This window comes from Botryllus schlosseri, chromosome 13 (genome assembly GCF_051294905.1).
Source record: "Botryllus schlosseri isolate E-star chromosome 13, Bs_hap1, whole genome shotgun sequence".
NCBI classification, from domain to species: Eukaryota; Metazoa; Chordata; class Ascidiacea; order Stolidobranchia; family Styelidae; genus Botryllus; species Botryllus schlosseri.
Genome location: NC_137248.1, coordinates 3,568,648 through 3,583,743, shown reverse-complemented (window position 1 = coordinate 3,583,743; position 15,096 = coordinate 3,568,648). Strand labels below are relative to the sequence as shown.

The 15,096-nt window shown below is 39.8% G+C and overlaps 1 protein-coding gene and 1 long non-coding RNA gene across 5 annotated transcripts; one reads left to right on the top strand and one right to left on the bottom strand.

The window, feature by feature from the left end:
* Positions 1–2,275: 2,275 nt before the first annotated feature.
* On the bottom strand, positions 2,276–8,602 carry LOC145454555 (carboxypeptidase B-like). 4 transcript variants are annotated; one of them, XM_080332529.1, is made up of 9 exons: positions 8,337–8,602; positions 8,170–8,251; positions 6,484–6,717; positions 5,685–5,891; positions 5,234–5,332; positions 5,048–5,165; positions 3,677–3,882; positions 3,535–3,619; positions 2,276–2,913 (listed from the first exon to the last, which is right to left on the bottom strand). In XM_080332529.1, the coding sequence occupies exons 1-9, from the start codon at positions 8,411–8,413 to the stop codon at positions 2,675–2,677; spliced, it is 1,347 nt and encodes a 448-aa protein (XP_080188655.1). In that variant the 5' UTR covers positions 8,414–8,602; the 3' UTR covers positions 2,276–2,674. The 4 variants fall into 4 exon arrangements, with proteins under 4 accessions (XP_080188655.1, XP_080188656.1, XP_080188657.1 ...); XM_080332530.1 differs by having other exon boundaries at positions 2,276–2,901; XM_080332532.1 differs by having other exon boundaries at positions 2,815–2,953.
* Positions 8,603–11,006: 2,404 nt separating this feature from the next.
* Positions 11,007–11,555, top strand: LOC145454565 (uncharacterized). Its single transcript, XR_013920170.1, has 3 exons — positions 11,007–11,144; positions 11,270–11,377; positions 11,445–11,555. It is a non-coding gene; the product is annotated as an uncharacterized LOC145454565 (long non-coding RNA).
* Positions 11,556–15,096: the final 3,541 nt, after the last annotated feature.

Below are 15,096 nucleotides of genomic sequence, written 5' to 3'. Positions count from 1 at the left end.
CAGTTGGACCTAGAGTGCTGCGCCGGGACCCGAACCTGTGTACCTACCGTGCATCTTCGCTAGTCTAAATTGGATGAGTTTACCGACTCCGCCAACTTTCTGACGTGTATGCGAGCGGCAGGTTGTGTATATTTATTCCCCTCCTACAGTCGGTCCTTTTGATACACGGAAATTCAACTCAATATAGGTTAACTTTCATTATATATGAGGACCTTGAGTGAACAGGGTCTTCATCTGTGTCTCGAACATGTGTCACGCCGATTTCCTTAGCTCGGTGGTTCTATGCCTTTCTGACCTCGTGGTAGGCCTACCCTTCAAAAGGGAAATAGCCTAGTTCGCGACTCCCAAGCACTTCAATTACCGTGAGTGCAAGATTTGAGAAGCCGATGACTGAAAAATGGTCATCAACCTACCTCACAACCGGGCGGGAACTCCCCACCAGCAATTTTAGGGGGTTTTAACTTTCGTATTGTAAAGCTCTTTAAGGGGAAAGGTAGACAAGCCCAATTTTTTTCATTTCTTATGGCACGACTGTAAAATTTGAATACAGTTATTTCTATATTTGTGTATACCGCTGGTGGTACACAAAATCCGAATCTACTGCAACCCTAGGATATATCTCTATAAGAATTGATGTACTTGATTCACTTTCGCCCATATGAATGGGTATTTCTATAGGATTTTGTACCACAAACGCAGATGATCCCTAGCCTACAACCCGTGTAAGGGATAACGCATATAACGCTATGGCAAAGAACTCCAAAGGCCGAGAAATTTTTATCGCACACTGTGAGCGATGATATGTTGCACTGGTTTCACCTGGCATAGTGTGCTCATGTTCAATGAATTGCTGGACAGTGAAGAGTACACGGACCGCACGAGGAGAATATACGCACTCTCATCTTTCTGTATACCAGGAGAGTCAAACTCAACTTGAGTCGCGGGCCGGATTCTAACCTTTACGTCGCTCGCGGGCCGCACCAATCAACTGATTCCATAATGCTCCCTCGAAATCCATGACCTTGTTTTTCTTTTGCATATACTTTATTTTCAAGCATATATTATATTACGGACCATATTTGAGTTCTATTCTGGCAGGTCCGTTATTCGCAATCAATCTAATGAGCAAAAATATCGTGATTGGTTATAAACCGCTAAATCAGTGGCTCTAACGACATTAGAAGTTGGCCTGTTTCTATGCTCCTTTTTGCTTTAGTCGTATTATGGCGTTAGCCTTGACCGTTTTGAAAAATACACCAGATTTAACTTTACCGTTAACGCAGAAGTGGGAATTTGGTTCGCTATCATGAAATCGTGGGACGGGTTTCTCCGGAGACGGGAAACTATCGGATCACAAGTGACACCGCACTGCGATTACGGATATTTGAATAATCTTTTAATGTAACTATACTATTCTTCATGTAATCCGCATATAACGGTTTTACACTAGCACTACTTTTGGGTGATTATTTCCATAAAACTTGGAATTGAGTGTGCAATTGTTGCCTTCTCGAAATTGAGTGTCAATGTCACCGACTTGTTACTAATGGTGAGTGGAATGAAACTACAATACCACTGTCGGATGGTTATACTGTGACGTCTGAACGTGCTCGACATTTGCGGTCTTGCGGTATTATATTTAATGGACGCATTTCATACTAAAAATCGCAACATTTGTTAGAAACGTGCTGAATAATACAAGCATTTTTCAATCTACTCAGGATTGCTACATGCGGGCCGAATGAAATCATCTGGCGGGCCGAATCTTTGACATCCCTGGTGTAGGCCTCTATGTCATTGACCGTTATTTTGTTAGATAAGTACTGTATATCGTTCTATGCTAGAGTTTGTCTTTATTACAAAGGTGTCAATGACAACGACAGCGACTTACATGAGTGACGCATAACGCAGATGAGAATCGACTGAACTTCTGCAGTGTCACTATACAATTACTATTAGTGCAATCCTGGAAAGCTGGCGGGATCACAACTGCACTTTTGTCATTCTCGCGAAGATTTCTCGTATTCAGTAAAAGCGCAGATCGATTCGATTACTGGTGGTTTCCGACGGATATACTGGAAATAGTTAACGGATATCGGGAATAATGATAAGTGATCGATTTTGATGCGCGATCTATGTGGTAGAAAGATGGAATATGAATATTCCCTTGCAAGTCGATCACTATTTTATTTTAATCATTATTAAATTACCTCCATTACACATGTGATCAATCAAAGAATATTTATGTACTGTGCTGATTCTACGCATTGAGCTGTAAGATATTTCGCATTTTTATTATTGAGATATTGTTGCTGCGACCTCGGCTGTATTTCACTATCATTGTGAGGATGATGTATAGCGTAAAACGCTGAAGATAGGAAAATGTAGAATTGTAGATCAACTCCTTAGTTGATGCATGTATTTCCCCATCAGGTAGGCATTGGATCAAATTGTTTCAATATCAATATTGTCTCGACACCGATAATAAGCGCCTAAAGTGACCATCATTACATTTCACAGTTTGACGAATGGTACTGTCAAACTCGCCAATCGATTTCGAAAGCACACCACTGATAACCTCGCGTGTGGCTTTGCTGAAGTAAGGCCGTACAGTACGTCGCCAGATGTAATGAATCTAATACGATCAAACAAATAATGTGTTGGACTGTTGGTGTCACGCTTTAGGTTCTTGGCTCGAAATGGCCTCATCTGGCGCATAGGTTTCGATGATGTATTCGCTGATGTATTGAATTCCCGCCATCACCTCTTCGCTGGTGGGGATTATTTCGTATTCTGGCAGTTCGAACCGGAAGGTGCCGGTGTCCCGTACTTCAATCGTGTAACTCAAAGGAATCCCGGCCTTTTCGTACGCCCAGTCGCTGGTGCTTCCGGAAAATACATCTGGAAACGCGTCTTCAGATCAGAATCGGACAATTGAAAACATTACAGCCATCTAAAATTTAATTAGAATAAGAACTATCCAATTCGTAAAAACTTGGAAATTGAATAAAATTCCGAAGAAATACAGAAAATGTCAAGTTCAGCACATTCCAAATCAGAATTCATTCGCATAGGCATGAAAATGGCAAATGTCTGTACACCAGGGAGGGCTCGTTTGACACAATACAATTCTCATGTAGCATTTTCAGCAAAACCAGAAATTTCATAAGAATAAAAATTAGAGCACAGAAACATTTTACAAATTAGACTAGAATTTTATTACCAGAATTTCGCTCCTGGTATTGTAATTAGACAACTACAATTATTTAGTTGCACAAGTCTGCTTCGGATATTGCAGCTCAGACCTAACTAATATGCTAAGAGAAGTTAATTTATACGGAGAAAATTATACTTACAAGTTTTATTTCTAATCCATGGAAATTATGGCGGGATCCACAACGATGCAGTGTTGGGATCATGGCACTATACCTTCGACTCATAAGTCGATTCGAGTCAGTACAAATTTGATTCGACTTGATTCGGATAGTAAAATGAATGAATACTGTCTGACGTTATAATTCCCCCCTTACTCACATAGAACTTTTGATCCCCGTCCACTCTCGTATCTTCTACCATGTACTGATTCAATTGCTGCGCTCAACTTGTTGCCCACGAATCTCTGAATAGAACCACTGTATTAGCACGGACGTGGATATATTCTCAGAATCAATTTTACCAATTGCGATTCAGTTGGGGCCGACTTGGAAATGTCATAGTTGTAAGGATAAAGTATTTGTTGTCCGTAGTTATGGAGTGATATGAGACCCTTTATCCTCTTTTTTTCCTGTCGCAGAAAGTCCGCCAAGTGGCGAATCACATTCTCCGATTCCGGAAATGGTCCGTGATATAAATATGAGCATGTGGTGTTGCTTGCTCCGTCTCCTGTTAGAAACTTAACGCTTGAATTTTTGTGCGTGCGTAGGGGCAGTCAGAGAGCGATAAATTAGAAATTTTCTCCAAATTGTTTTGATCGGAAGCAATGTCATGTCACCGTGTTTACGGGGCATATGTTATGCCTCTGTAGTCTGTAGTCTTGTTATACATCACCTGAGGTTGCGTACTAATCACAGCGAGCTAGTCTTTGGTGACGCGCAAGTCATCTATTTGTGATGAAGTTCATCACGTGTATACCATGGCATAGCCATACCATGTAAAAACAAAATATGTACGTTTATATGTGAATCACATGTACTTGCAACAATGCATATTGCGACTAACACTTTATATTGGAACAGTGATACATCGAAACGTTTCCACAATATATTATTTTTACTGCATGTATGATATATACTATGCGATTTGGATCTATACTGAGAGAAGATAGCCGATAGCCGATAGTGGATCATTACCATCAAACAGAGGGGGGCTTGATGGGTTGATGTATTAGCCTTCCTTATTGCTGTCCATTTGTCTCGAAATGATTATGTTTGATATTGGTGACATAGATTCCGATGAACTGCTCAGAAAGATAGAGCGCGTGTTCATACTAGATTCAAGATAAAAGTTCACGATGTAACCAAATAAGCAAATATTCATTCCTGCACAATAGTGAAATAGATCAAGTTGTTTAGGTACGGTGCTTGTATATTCATTTTAAGCATAAAATTCCGTTATTTTACCGCCCAGACCGGAATTACACAGTTAACAAACGCAAGACTTGTCAAAAAATTTATATTATCTGCCTACTAGGCATTTGTTGCCTTAGCCGCAAAATCGGGAATTTGTGTGCATTGTTATGAAATCGCGCGTATAGCGCTTAGAAAATGTTGAATAAATATGTCCATAAAATTTTCCATTTTTGATGGTTAGCGAAATATTTTTGAACTTTAAATAGCGTATAATTCCAATTCATCTTGTACCCCCTTCTTTGGTGCCTCGTACCCCCCACGGGTTCGCGGACTCAAAGGGTAAGCACTAATGGCTTAGGTGGTTATCGGGTATATGACGACAGTATATAAGAGAGTAATACCTATGAGATTAAACTAAAAATAAAACACTGCAACTACGTGAAATCAGTATGCTATGATCCGGTCAACTTGGTTCTCACCTCCAAAATTTACATCCCAATTTCGATTTCCGTCCACACCAAAAGAAATCGCGCTGTGGCAATTACGATTATTCGCTGGGTACGGCCGCCTCGTCTTCCTCCACAGTCGATTGCGAAGCTGCAACAAGGACACTCCACGTAAACTTCAGAGGTATACTGTTCGACCCGGAGTAATTGAGAACATACCCTTTTCCAAGTGAAATCATAACCGTCCAGGTTGACAACAGGAACGAAGTAAAAATCCAGCGCGGGTAACAAGTGCGCGTACGAGTGGTTGCTCACAATCTGTATTTGAGAAATGTATTTCCTTACGATTACGAACGCCTTTCGCTAGGAATATACAGAGATTGTCTGTAACGAAGTACTCTTTTTTCTGAGTACTCAATTCAATTAGTTTGACTACTTGGGCTACTTACTGAAGTGCACGTTTTTTGGGCGGAGGCAGTAGGGAAACTACTTAAATTATACACTGTGTATTTCAAAAATTAAAAGTAGTTTTGGAATAGGCTAGGATCACATTTATGACTGAAATTATAATAATTTCTTGGCGAAAGAGCATCACGACAACTGATAATATTTTTCGAAAATGGCATCTATATTTGTAGTTAGGTAGGTTGTTGCTGTATGAATTCTTCACCTCTTTGACAACGTACATCAACGCGGCCGGTGTGATCCATTCTCGCGCGTGTATTCCAGCGTCTACGTATAAAACTGGCCTATTGCTATCGCTCGGATTTGCAGATACTCTCAAAACGTGTAACTGGCGACCTCTGTACGATGTCCCGATACTAATTTTGCTCACAAAACTGTAATTCGAGGCCATTGAATCCATCCAGTCCTCAATCTGAAAATATAGAAGTTGGATTAGAATCACTGAATTCGTGAAAAATTGGAAAGTGCATCCAGCTCAGATCGTATCAAATAAAACTTCATTCCAAAAAGCACGAGAACGACAAATGTGTGTACAGCAAGCTTGGCTCGTTTAGCACTGACTATACTGTTCTCCTATAGCATTTTAAGGAATGCCAGAAATTAGATTAGAAACAAAATTAGAGCATAGAAACATTCCACAAATGATATTATAATTAAATTACCGACATTTTGCTCTAATTAGTTTAATTAGACAACTGAAATTATGCAATTGGGTAAGTTTGGTTTTACGTATTCGAGGTATTACGACATGGCTCTGTATACACAGCGCCTTTCGTAAGACAACCGCGTGTATAAAGTATAGGACATTTATGTGAATACCTAACAACCTAAGCCGTAAAGAAACATTTTAGGATGCAATCGTGGATCACATAGTCTTATAGTTGTCAAATAAACATTAAACTTTGTAAGCTTGTATTGCTGCTGCCGGGATGTAGAAGTCAGAAAAGCAATCGTAATTCAATCCCCAATTTGTAATGTGACAGCTCCAAAAGATTGGAACGTACCTCATTCAGACGATGATATCTGGTGTAGTCGAACTCGACCGAAGAAGACGTGGAACGCTTACGTCTCTTGCTGATACTTTGGTGTTCCATATCCAACTGTTGCAAAACATCGCGTACAATGATGTCATAACGGAATCCGTTGATTGCTAGTTCCGTCCTTAGCCGCTTTATGTATCTCTTTTCGACGCGGAAATATAGTTGGGTGTGGTTGTGATGAGACCTTTCCCTCTCGACCTGAAAAGCAGAACGCATTCACTCTTCTATGAATGAGGCGTATCTGACATTCACTGTTATCGGTATATCTACGGTAGCTAGATTCTATAAGTTGCAGGGTTGTTATGAGAGCCTTGCCTGGTTCAGTGACGTGGATTTTCGTGCCGATACTGTCGTAATCATAAACGCAAATATTAAACGGGCGAGTTCAGTTTGGTCTGATGGAAAAGCTTATCCCTGATTATCATGAATACAATTGAAACAGAAATTTACTGTATGCGATGACTGTGCCCATATGGACCATGAATCAGCCTTATAAGTATTGTTTAATTAAACATAACAATGTTTGGAAGATCTATTGAGGCGGTGGTTCACAAATTTCTTAAGCTTGCGGCACACTAGACCAATAATACAACGGTCCTGGCACTCTTACAAGAGAAAAAAGTCGCATGTAAGAATATTTTCAAGTGGTAATGTCATGCATCAGAATGCACTTGTTTATACCAACAAATACGACGAAACGAGGTTGCATTGTTGACAAACAGATACACGTATTTCGTCGTCGATGCCAGCCAGTCGCACTCGTTTACAGATTTTATTTCAGTCAAAACATAAAAGTCATGTTCATATAGTAGCCATAAAGCTGCAAACGCAATTCAATATGGATTGCTTTTGTGCCGATGATGGGATAGGATTTTGAAGCATACAGTCAAAACTATTGCATTCTTGTTGTGGAAACAGAGTTTAAAAAATCGTGTCGTTTCGTAAATCAATGAGCTGTTCCTTATCTGCAAGAAGATTGCCTCCTGATTCATGCGTAACCGATCAACTATACCCAACGAAAGTTATCAACAGCAAATTCTGGGAAATATTGTTGCAGTGCAAACTGAAGTCCAAACAGTGTACTCACGATTTGCGAAATGACTGCTTGTTTGTGGGTCGATTCAATATTTTAATACATATTCCAGAAAAAATGATCAGCACACCTGAGAATATGTGGCGGCATCAATGCATTGAGGGAATATACATACAAGTGCCAGGAAATTACCACACTACGGAATATGTGGTGTCGGAATCATTGATAGGTATCGCAATTCCAGCATAACAGGAAGTCAAATAAGGATACTGGTAAATTGGTGATTGTCATGAGAATTGGATTTTCAGGCAGTCTATTTGAGTCGACAACTGGGAAGAACACGAGCATATAGCCAGGCTCTTGAAGACGCGCACCTCCTACTATAGGTTCACACTTTGCGATGTCATCAAAAAGTTCACTACTTGGGTCAAATTCAGCAGCAAAATATATTTTTAGATTATAGTTGCAACTTCAAGTTGGCTGCATTTGTTGTAATGCCGGTTATTGATACACTATTTATACTCGCACTTTGCTCCTTTTTATGTTCTACAACTAGCAGGTGCAGACCTAATATTATTTTATTATATCAACTTGGCTACAACAAAGCAAATATGAACCTTGGCAATTGGCTGCACCAGGATATTCGTTAATCTCAGAAAATCGTCATCTCTGTTGACTCTCACACTCCACACTTGTTCGCTGAAAACAACAACTGATCCATCATTGTATTCGTGCATTCTTTACACACACAATAATTGGTGTTACGCAATAATTGTCTACTCACCCTGCATTGATTTCGTAGGCACGACACAGAAACGGAAGTAAGGAGACAATTATGATACCACAGTAGATTTGGCTCATAGCTGCTAATGTAGCTTTGCGTATTTTTAATTTAGACCACAATGCAACAATGCCTACGATATATCCTACAGTACTGACTGCGTCTTCAGAGTCTGACTTGGTTGCAATATCTCCTCCGTGAATTGATAGGCATCAGATAATCTGACCGTTCGGTCGAGCGCCAAACGAATGAGTGATTTGACATCAGTTGATCTGAAACTATATAACCCGAATCGAATGCGATGTTATCAAAATGTCGGAAGTTATTCGTGACTGCCAAGATTCGGTGCCTATATGATGCATCCTAGTATCGATACCGCGCTGTTTGAAGATGGGAAATGTCAATCGTTTGTGTAAATGGCATCGGAATTACGAATTATGACGCAAGATAATGTTCCGTGAATTGTTTTTCGCGGGCATCACTTGTAAACAATTAATCATCCGTGTGGCTGCAAGCGTCCAAGCGCGCTTCAATGAGAGCAACATTTATTCCATTCTTACAGCGCTAGATTCGTCGTAACCGTGGGTCACATTCAATAAAACAATAAAACAATACGAGTTTTCCACTATGGTCTAACGAGGATGACTGTTTGACCTCTGTTCGAAGTGTTAATGAATTGATGCTTGATAACTAAATTAATGGCTTCGCAATTAGAGTCTAATATAATTCTCACAACTAGCATTTGACTTACCAGGGTCAACAATGCGATGTCATATTTTGTCGCCCGCGATTATAGTTGTGATTTTGAAAGAACTCTTCGTAAAGCACTTTGAGATGCTTAAATTAATTTCAGTTTCAAAATATTATTTTTGGTGTGGTTGTTCAAAATAAGCTATTCACCTTTCACCAACTACAGTATTCCTCACTAACTGAACGTCTTTGGCGATGGTAACGTCATTCCCTCTTCCCTGGAGGAAGAATCAGCTGATATGAATTGAGTATTGTCGTGACGTGACAATGGTCCAGACCTAAAGACCGAGACGCTATCGTGAAGGTAAATATGTAAGATGTTAAATTGGAAAACATTTATGAGATATCAGTGGTTTAACCCCAGAAAATCGGGCACCTACACCCTTCCTCTCTCTCTCTCTATACCCTGTTATCAAGTTGGAGTTTTCAAGAGAAATCTAAAATCTGGCTACAACATCCAGCCGACTTAATAATAAAGGGGTTGGCACATGTTTCTTGGTCAAGTCATATTGTCATAATTTTATGTGAGTGTTGATTATAGGTTAAAATACCAACAACCGTGACTTAGAACTATACAGAGTATCCACAGAACTGCTAAGTGTGAAAACAATTTTTTGCAATAAATTCAACTAATATTACGTACATTAAACTGTCGCTCTCGTGCGGTCGTGACCCAAATTGTCTTGGAAAATGACTAGAAGACTTAAATTCGAGTCACGAGTCATTTCATATTTCTCATGCGTGAGTCTATTCATTTCAGAATAGACTCGAGTGAAGACAACACTAATCCGAACGATATAAGTTCAATTGAATAGTATATTCATATTGAAATGAACCCGAATATTTTCGGCTGACACTCGTCAGGGGTAATCGTCAGTAACTAGTAGAGAATTGGAAAGAACATTGTATATCAACAATCGTTTCACAAAATATGACGTCACCAGCATGAAAGAGAGAGCGTTCAATGTACTATTTTTAGGTGGTACAAGAACTCCTTTTGTTGACAGAGTTTTGGTTGGTGTATTTTGATAAAAGTCGACTCCAAGGCACACAAATGGAATTGTGAACGGCCCCGCCCAACGATTCGAAATCGGTCGTCTCGATAATTATTCGCACAAATAGGATTATATATTACTACTATTTGGCTGTTCTGTGCTATTAAAGAAAGCTCCTCTGATCTGCGTGTGTGATCAGGATTGCAAGAGTACGCAGAGCGGTCATTAGTCAGTCAACTTGTGCGTACAACGGGAACTGTAGCTGTGGCGTCGACTCCAATCAAGCACTATACCAGCGTGTCCTGCAACAAGTCGTTGCATCGACCGCTACAAGCTATACGTTCAGCATAACCATTCCTAATGACGCTACACATTTGCAGTTGAACAGAGTTAAATACTGCTTAAATGTCAAACGCTATCACATCACAAGATCAGTGTACCCATTTAGTACATTAGTGTTTATGGTCGTATGGTTGTTCTGCTAATAATAAATTATCTTTCATGGTGTCATAACAGACAACTCACAAATGTATCGCAACAGTGACTCTTAAGTGATAGCATGACCAGACTTATGACGTCATGCAGATCGGTTATGCAATATGCTTTTTGATTATAACTATGTACAGTACAGTAAGTACATAGTTAAGTACATAGTACATGTACAATATTTTTTAGATTCTCATCCATGTCTATATGAGTTCACTGATTCAAGAGAAAACGATGTATATTTCACAGCAATACTGCCTGCAGTGTATGCAGTGTACACACTTTTTTTCCGAAAATCTATGAAGCTCATTGCAACATAAAGGTGCCGCCCACGATTTTGCCCAGTCTTCATTAATTTGCTAACTGACTAGCTCTAATCTTCTTCCGGAATTGACACAGTTGTTGCGAATGGAACTTCATTCTTCATAATCGACCTGGCCACATTGGATTTCGGTTTATAATCGAAGCGACGAAATTCTCGTGATGACATGGCTCTTCGCGGCGATTTGGATGCTTTACTCCGTGAGGGCCGCAGAGTATTGTGGAACTCGCCAACACTCGAATTTGATGATTTGGGCAGGTAAGACGAAGCCGACCTCGGTGCAGTGGAATATCTTCTTTCCCCCGATGAACGTGGCGATTTGCCACGACGCGGTGCTTTTCTTAATGTCGAAGCTTTCAAAACGTGTTCGTACTTGTTCACAGTCTTTTGAGTTGATCTCACCGTGATTGGAATATCAGAACTGTGTGATCGTATTGTGTTTTTGGAAGATTCCGAGTCGTACGTAAAGACTCGCGGCGACTGGTAACCAGGTAACTGCTGAGCGAATGGAAATGATATTTGGTGATTACTTGATATATTTATTCTTTCTTCTCGCAGAGTCAACTGATTCCTTAGCATTTTGGTCCTTCTCTTCTTGGACATTTTGGCGTGGCAGAATGCGAAAAAACAGGCCAACAACAGGCTTCCTACAATGAGAACGACGATAACTGGCGAGGACGCTAGCATTACGCGCCAGCAGTAAATATCATTCACCTGAAATGTGTCATATCACAAATCGACGTTCAATTATATCTCTACTAAAGCAAATATAGAAGGTCTACAAATTTATGAAAACGTTCCGCCATGTATGGAGGGCATACTGACGTAAAAGTGTCCACTTAACGTAGACGGTAAGAGAATCCGTAAATCTGCAAAGCCCTAATATTTGATCCACTACTCTGCCGAATGAGTATTCCGTATTTTTCTCAACGCATAACATTCAATCAACACACGTCGCTGTTCTGCTTTGGGGTGAATGGAGTGGGATAATCGCAGCCCGTGACCCAAACGCCACGAAACTCCCCTGCGGTGTGTAATTATTTCGTGGTGTAAAATGAAATGTCCACACGCCCATTTTTATTGGAATAATTATCTCTAAATATACCCGCAACTCGCTCCTATGGATGACACTAAACGGAATATAGTCACTAAATAGGCGATAAAGATGTGCGATCAAGGTTGTTAAGCATTATTACGATGCCCTAAATCAATTGTCTACTGAACAAGTTGCTCAGTATGCATTACTGGCATGCGATTTGAGTGCCGTAATTTCTGCTGTCCTTTAAATGTTGTTCTGATATGTATACATTATACCGTCTATAGATATAATTCAGATATTCAATACGACTATACATCTTAAAAATATAGAGTTCCATGCGTGAGGGCGACTCCAATGAAGGAAGCAAAGACCAGTTCATATAAACGTTAGGCTTAGCGACAACACTTTTTCAAAGTTCCAAAATGAGGCTCGGGGTGTAGCCATGCAATGGGTGGGCAAACTTTTGAGCTCGCGGGCCGCATTCAACATCTGAATCCATTCGCGGGCCGCACTATATAAAATTGGGATAATAAACCAAAACGCAATGTTGGTATTTGATTATATAGTAAGGACATGGAGATAATACATATGCTTATTTAAATCAAACCAAACATTGCTTTGATGATATCGTGCATGCGCCAGAAACATTGGCGAGATTTCTTAGGCTAGTCGACCTCAATAACCAATTTGTCAAAATGATAGGCCTATAGAGATGGAAGTCGGTTGTCCCGATTCTTAGAACAGGATTGAAATTTAAATCAGTGAGCAGCGATCTGTTCATAGATGTACTAATTCCACATTTGGTTCAGTTTCAGGACACACAATGCTGACGGCATCATAACCATGTTAGCTTCAGACACGCTTCTACTCTGTGTAGATAAAATATGAATATACCAGGATTCTGCGCATACAGAGAATCAATCTACCTAAGACACTCGCGAATCGTTTTTTATAAGCACAGCACTGAAATAATGAAAAACTGGAGTGGCCAATCTGAAATCACACTCGGGATCCGAATTATGTCAATCTCGTTTAGGATTTCTGTGATGTGTAGCAGTTGAAATCTTTCAAACTGCGTGATGGGCCTTGAGATCGAGCTGTCGCATCAGAAATTAATAATATAGTAAGTATTTACCTTAGGACAGTGGTTCTCAAACTTTTTAAGACACGCCCCCCCCCCCTTATGACGGTGAAAGATTTCGCACCCCCTTGTCGTCATATCACAAAACGCAACTAGGATGCTAGCCAACCTAACGGATAGTTTGATGGCATGGAAGGTTACGATTGCGGATGAGAGATTTTTAAATATGAAATTAGGACTAAATACTAAGCAATAATTATGAAGTGAATGTAAATCGCGAAAAAAATTTTCAGTTGAGCTCAGCTTTGCGCCCCCTTCAGATGCTTTCACGCCCCCAGTTTGAGAACCACTGCCTTAGAATTATTATGGTGAAATATACTAAGAAAAAGTTTATTCAAGTCCTTGCACTAATTTGATTTTAGTGCGCATTTTATGAATATTTTTAATAAGTTTCTTTAGACGCTCGCGGGCCGCACAGAACGGTGTTGCGGGCCGCATGCAGCCCGCGGGCCGTAGTTTGCCCATTCCTGATCCATGCGAAGAAATGCGGCGGCGTCAGTGGCTCAGTGCGTCACATTCACAAACACAATGTTACGTCATAAATAAAGCGTCACAATCGGCATTCAAAATTTGAGAACAAAACCGCTTCATCTCGTCTTGGGATCCCAAACGTGTCCAATCCGCTAAATTATGAATTTAAAAATAATACGAATAATAATATGGATATCAATTTGATGACGATCAATTGACAAAAGTTAGGCCTCCTTGGTTCAATCGTGCGAGAAAACGTCGTCTCATTTCCAATACTCACCGGTTTACATACGGGCAAGATTGCGCTCGCAGAATTCCGTAGAAATCACACGAACAAGATCTTGATATCTATTAGGTGTCAGGACTAGGAAAAATTTGATACCGTCTTCAATGCAAATAGAAAGTCAATAGGTGTCTATGCGCTGCAATAAGTGTTTTGCAGCAACCTATACTCGGGTTACCATATTTTGGAAATCTGAAAAGATGACACTTTTTCAAAATTTTCAGACTGGCAATACTGGACGAAAATCTTGAGAAAATGCTAAATTTTCCCCACTTCGAGGTCGGTTGACTTAAAAAAGGTCATCTTTACGGATCAAAGCCTGAAATACAGTTTTTCTGATACATTATTCGGTAGTTAACTAAAAAAAGGTCAACTTTCCGGCTCAGCTCCCGAAATAGCCGCCGGAGCATTACTTCTGTGCTGATTTACTCTACATCACTCGAATTTTACCCCATATTCAAACAAAATTCGCAAAAAATTGTACAAAATCTCAAAAATGAGGACATTTGGCCTTGGGCGTCCTCCGAGGACACTTTCAAAAAAGTCAAAATAGAGGACAAATCCTCTTAAAAGAGGACGTATGGTAACCCTACCCTATACTGCGGACATCGCATGGTACACATAGCCTACTATTTAGCAGGGATGAGCAGGTATGAGAATTTATAAACAAACGTATTTAAGAACTTTGGCTATATTAAAATCTGATTTGAATTGACGAATTTATTCAAGCTGGTAATTAGATTTGAACTTTGACAAGCAAATTACCGCGACTTTTAAAACATTTCATTCACTAAACTGCATGTGCATATTTCCTAATAAATTTCAATTAATACATTGCGTGGTTAGGAATGCAATTATATAATAATGAAATTTGTCATTGTTTTGGAATAATTGTATTGTAAATCGAAAAGTCGGAAAGCTGTCAAACTTGGATTGGAGCATGACACGAATTGAATTCTGGAATTCGATATTGATCTCCATTCTCCACTCAGTAATAACTTTTGGATTTTAAAATATTAAATCTTCTCATCTTTTCCAAACAGACATCACACCATGTTCGTGTACAGCTTTACGATTATGATCGCATAGTACATGCTGACACCACTGAGATCGTTGACACTGCAGACATCGGTGACATCGCCAAACTAGATCTACCTGAAGAACAGACCTTTCGCAACGGTATCGCAAATGCCGCTGCGAATATAGTTACAATCATAAAGTAAAGTAGACACATTGTGTGTGCATTGTAATGTCAACATTTTATCTTGGGTTCGCA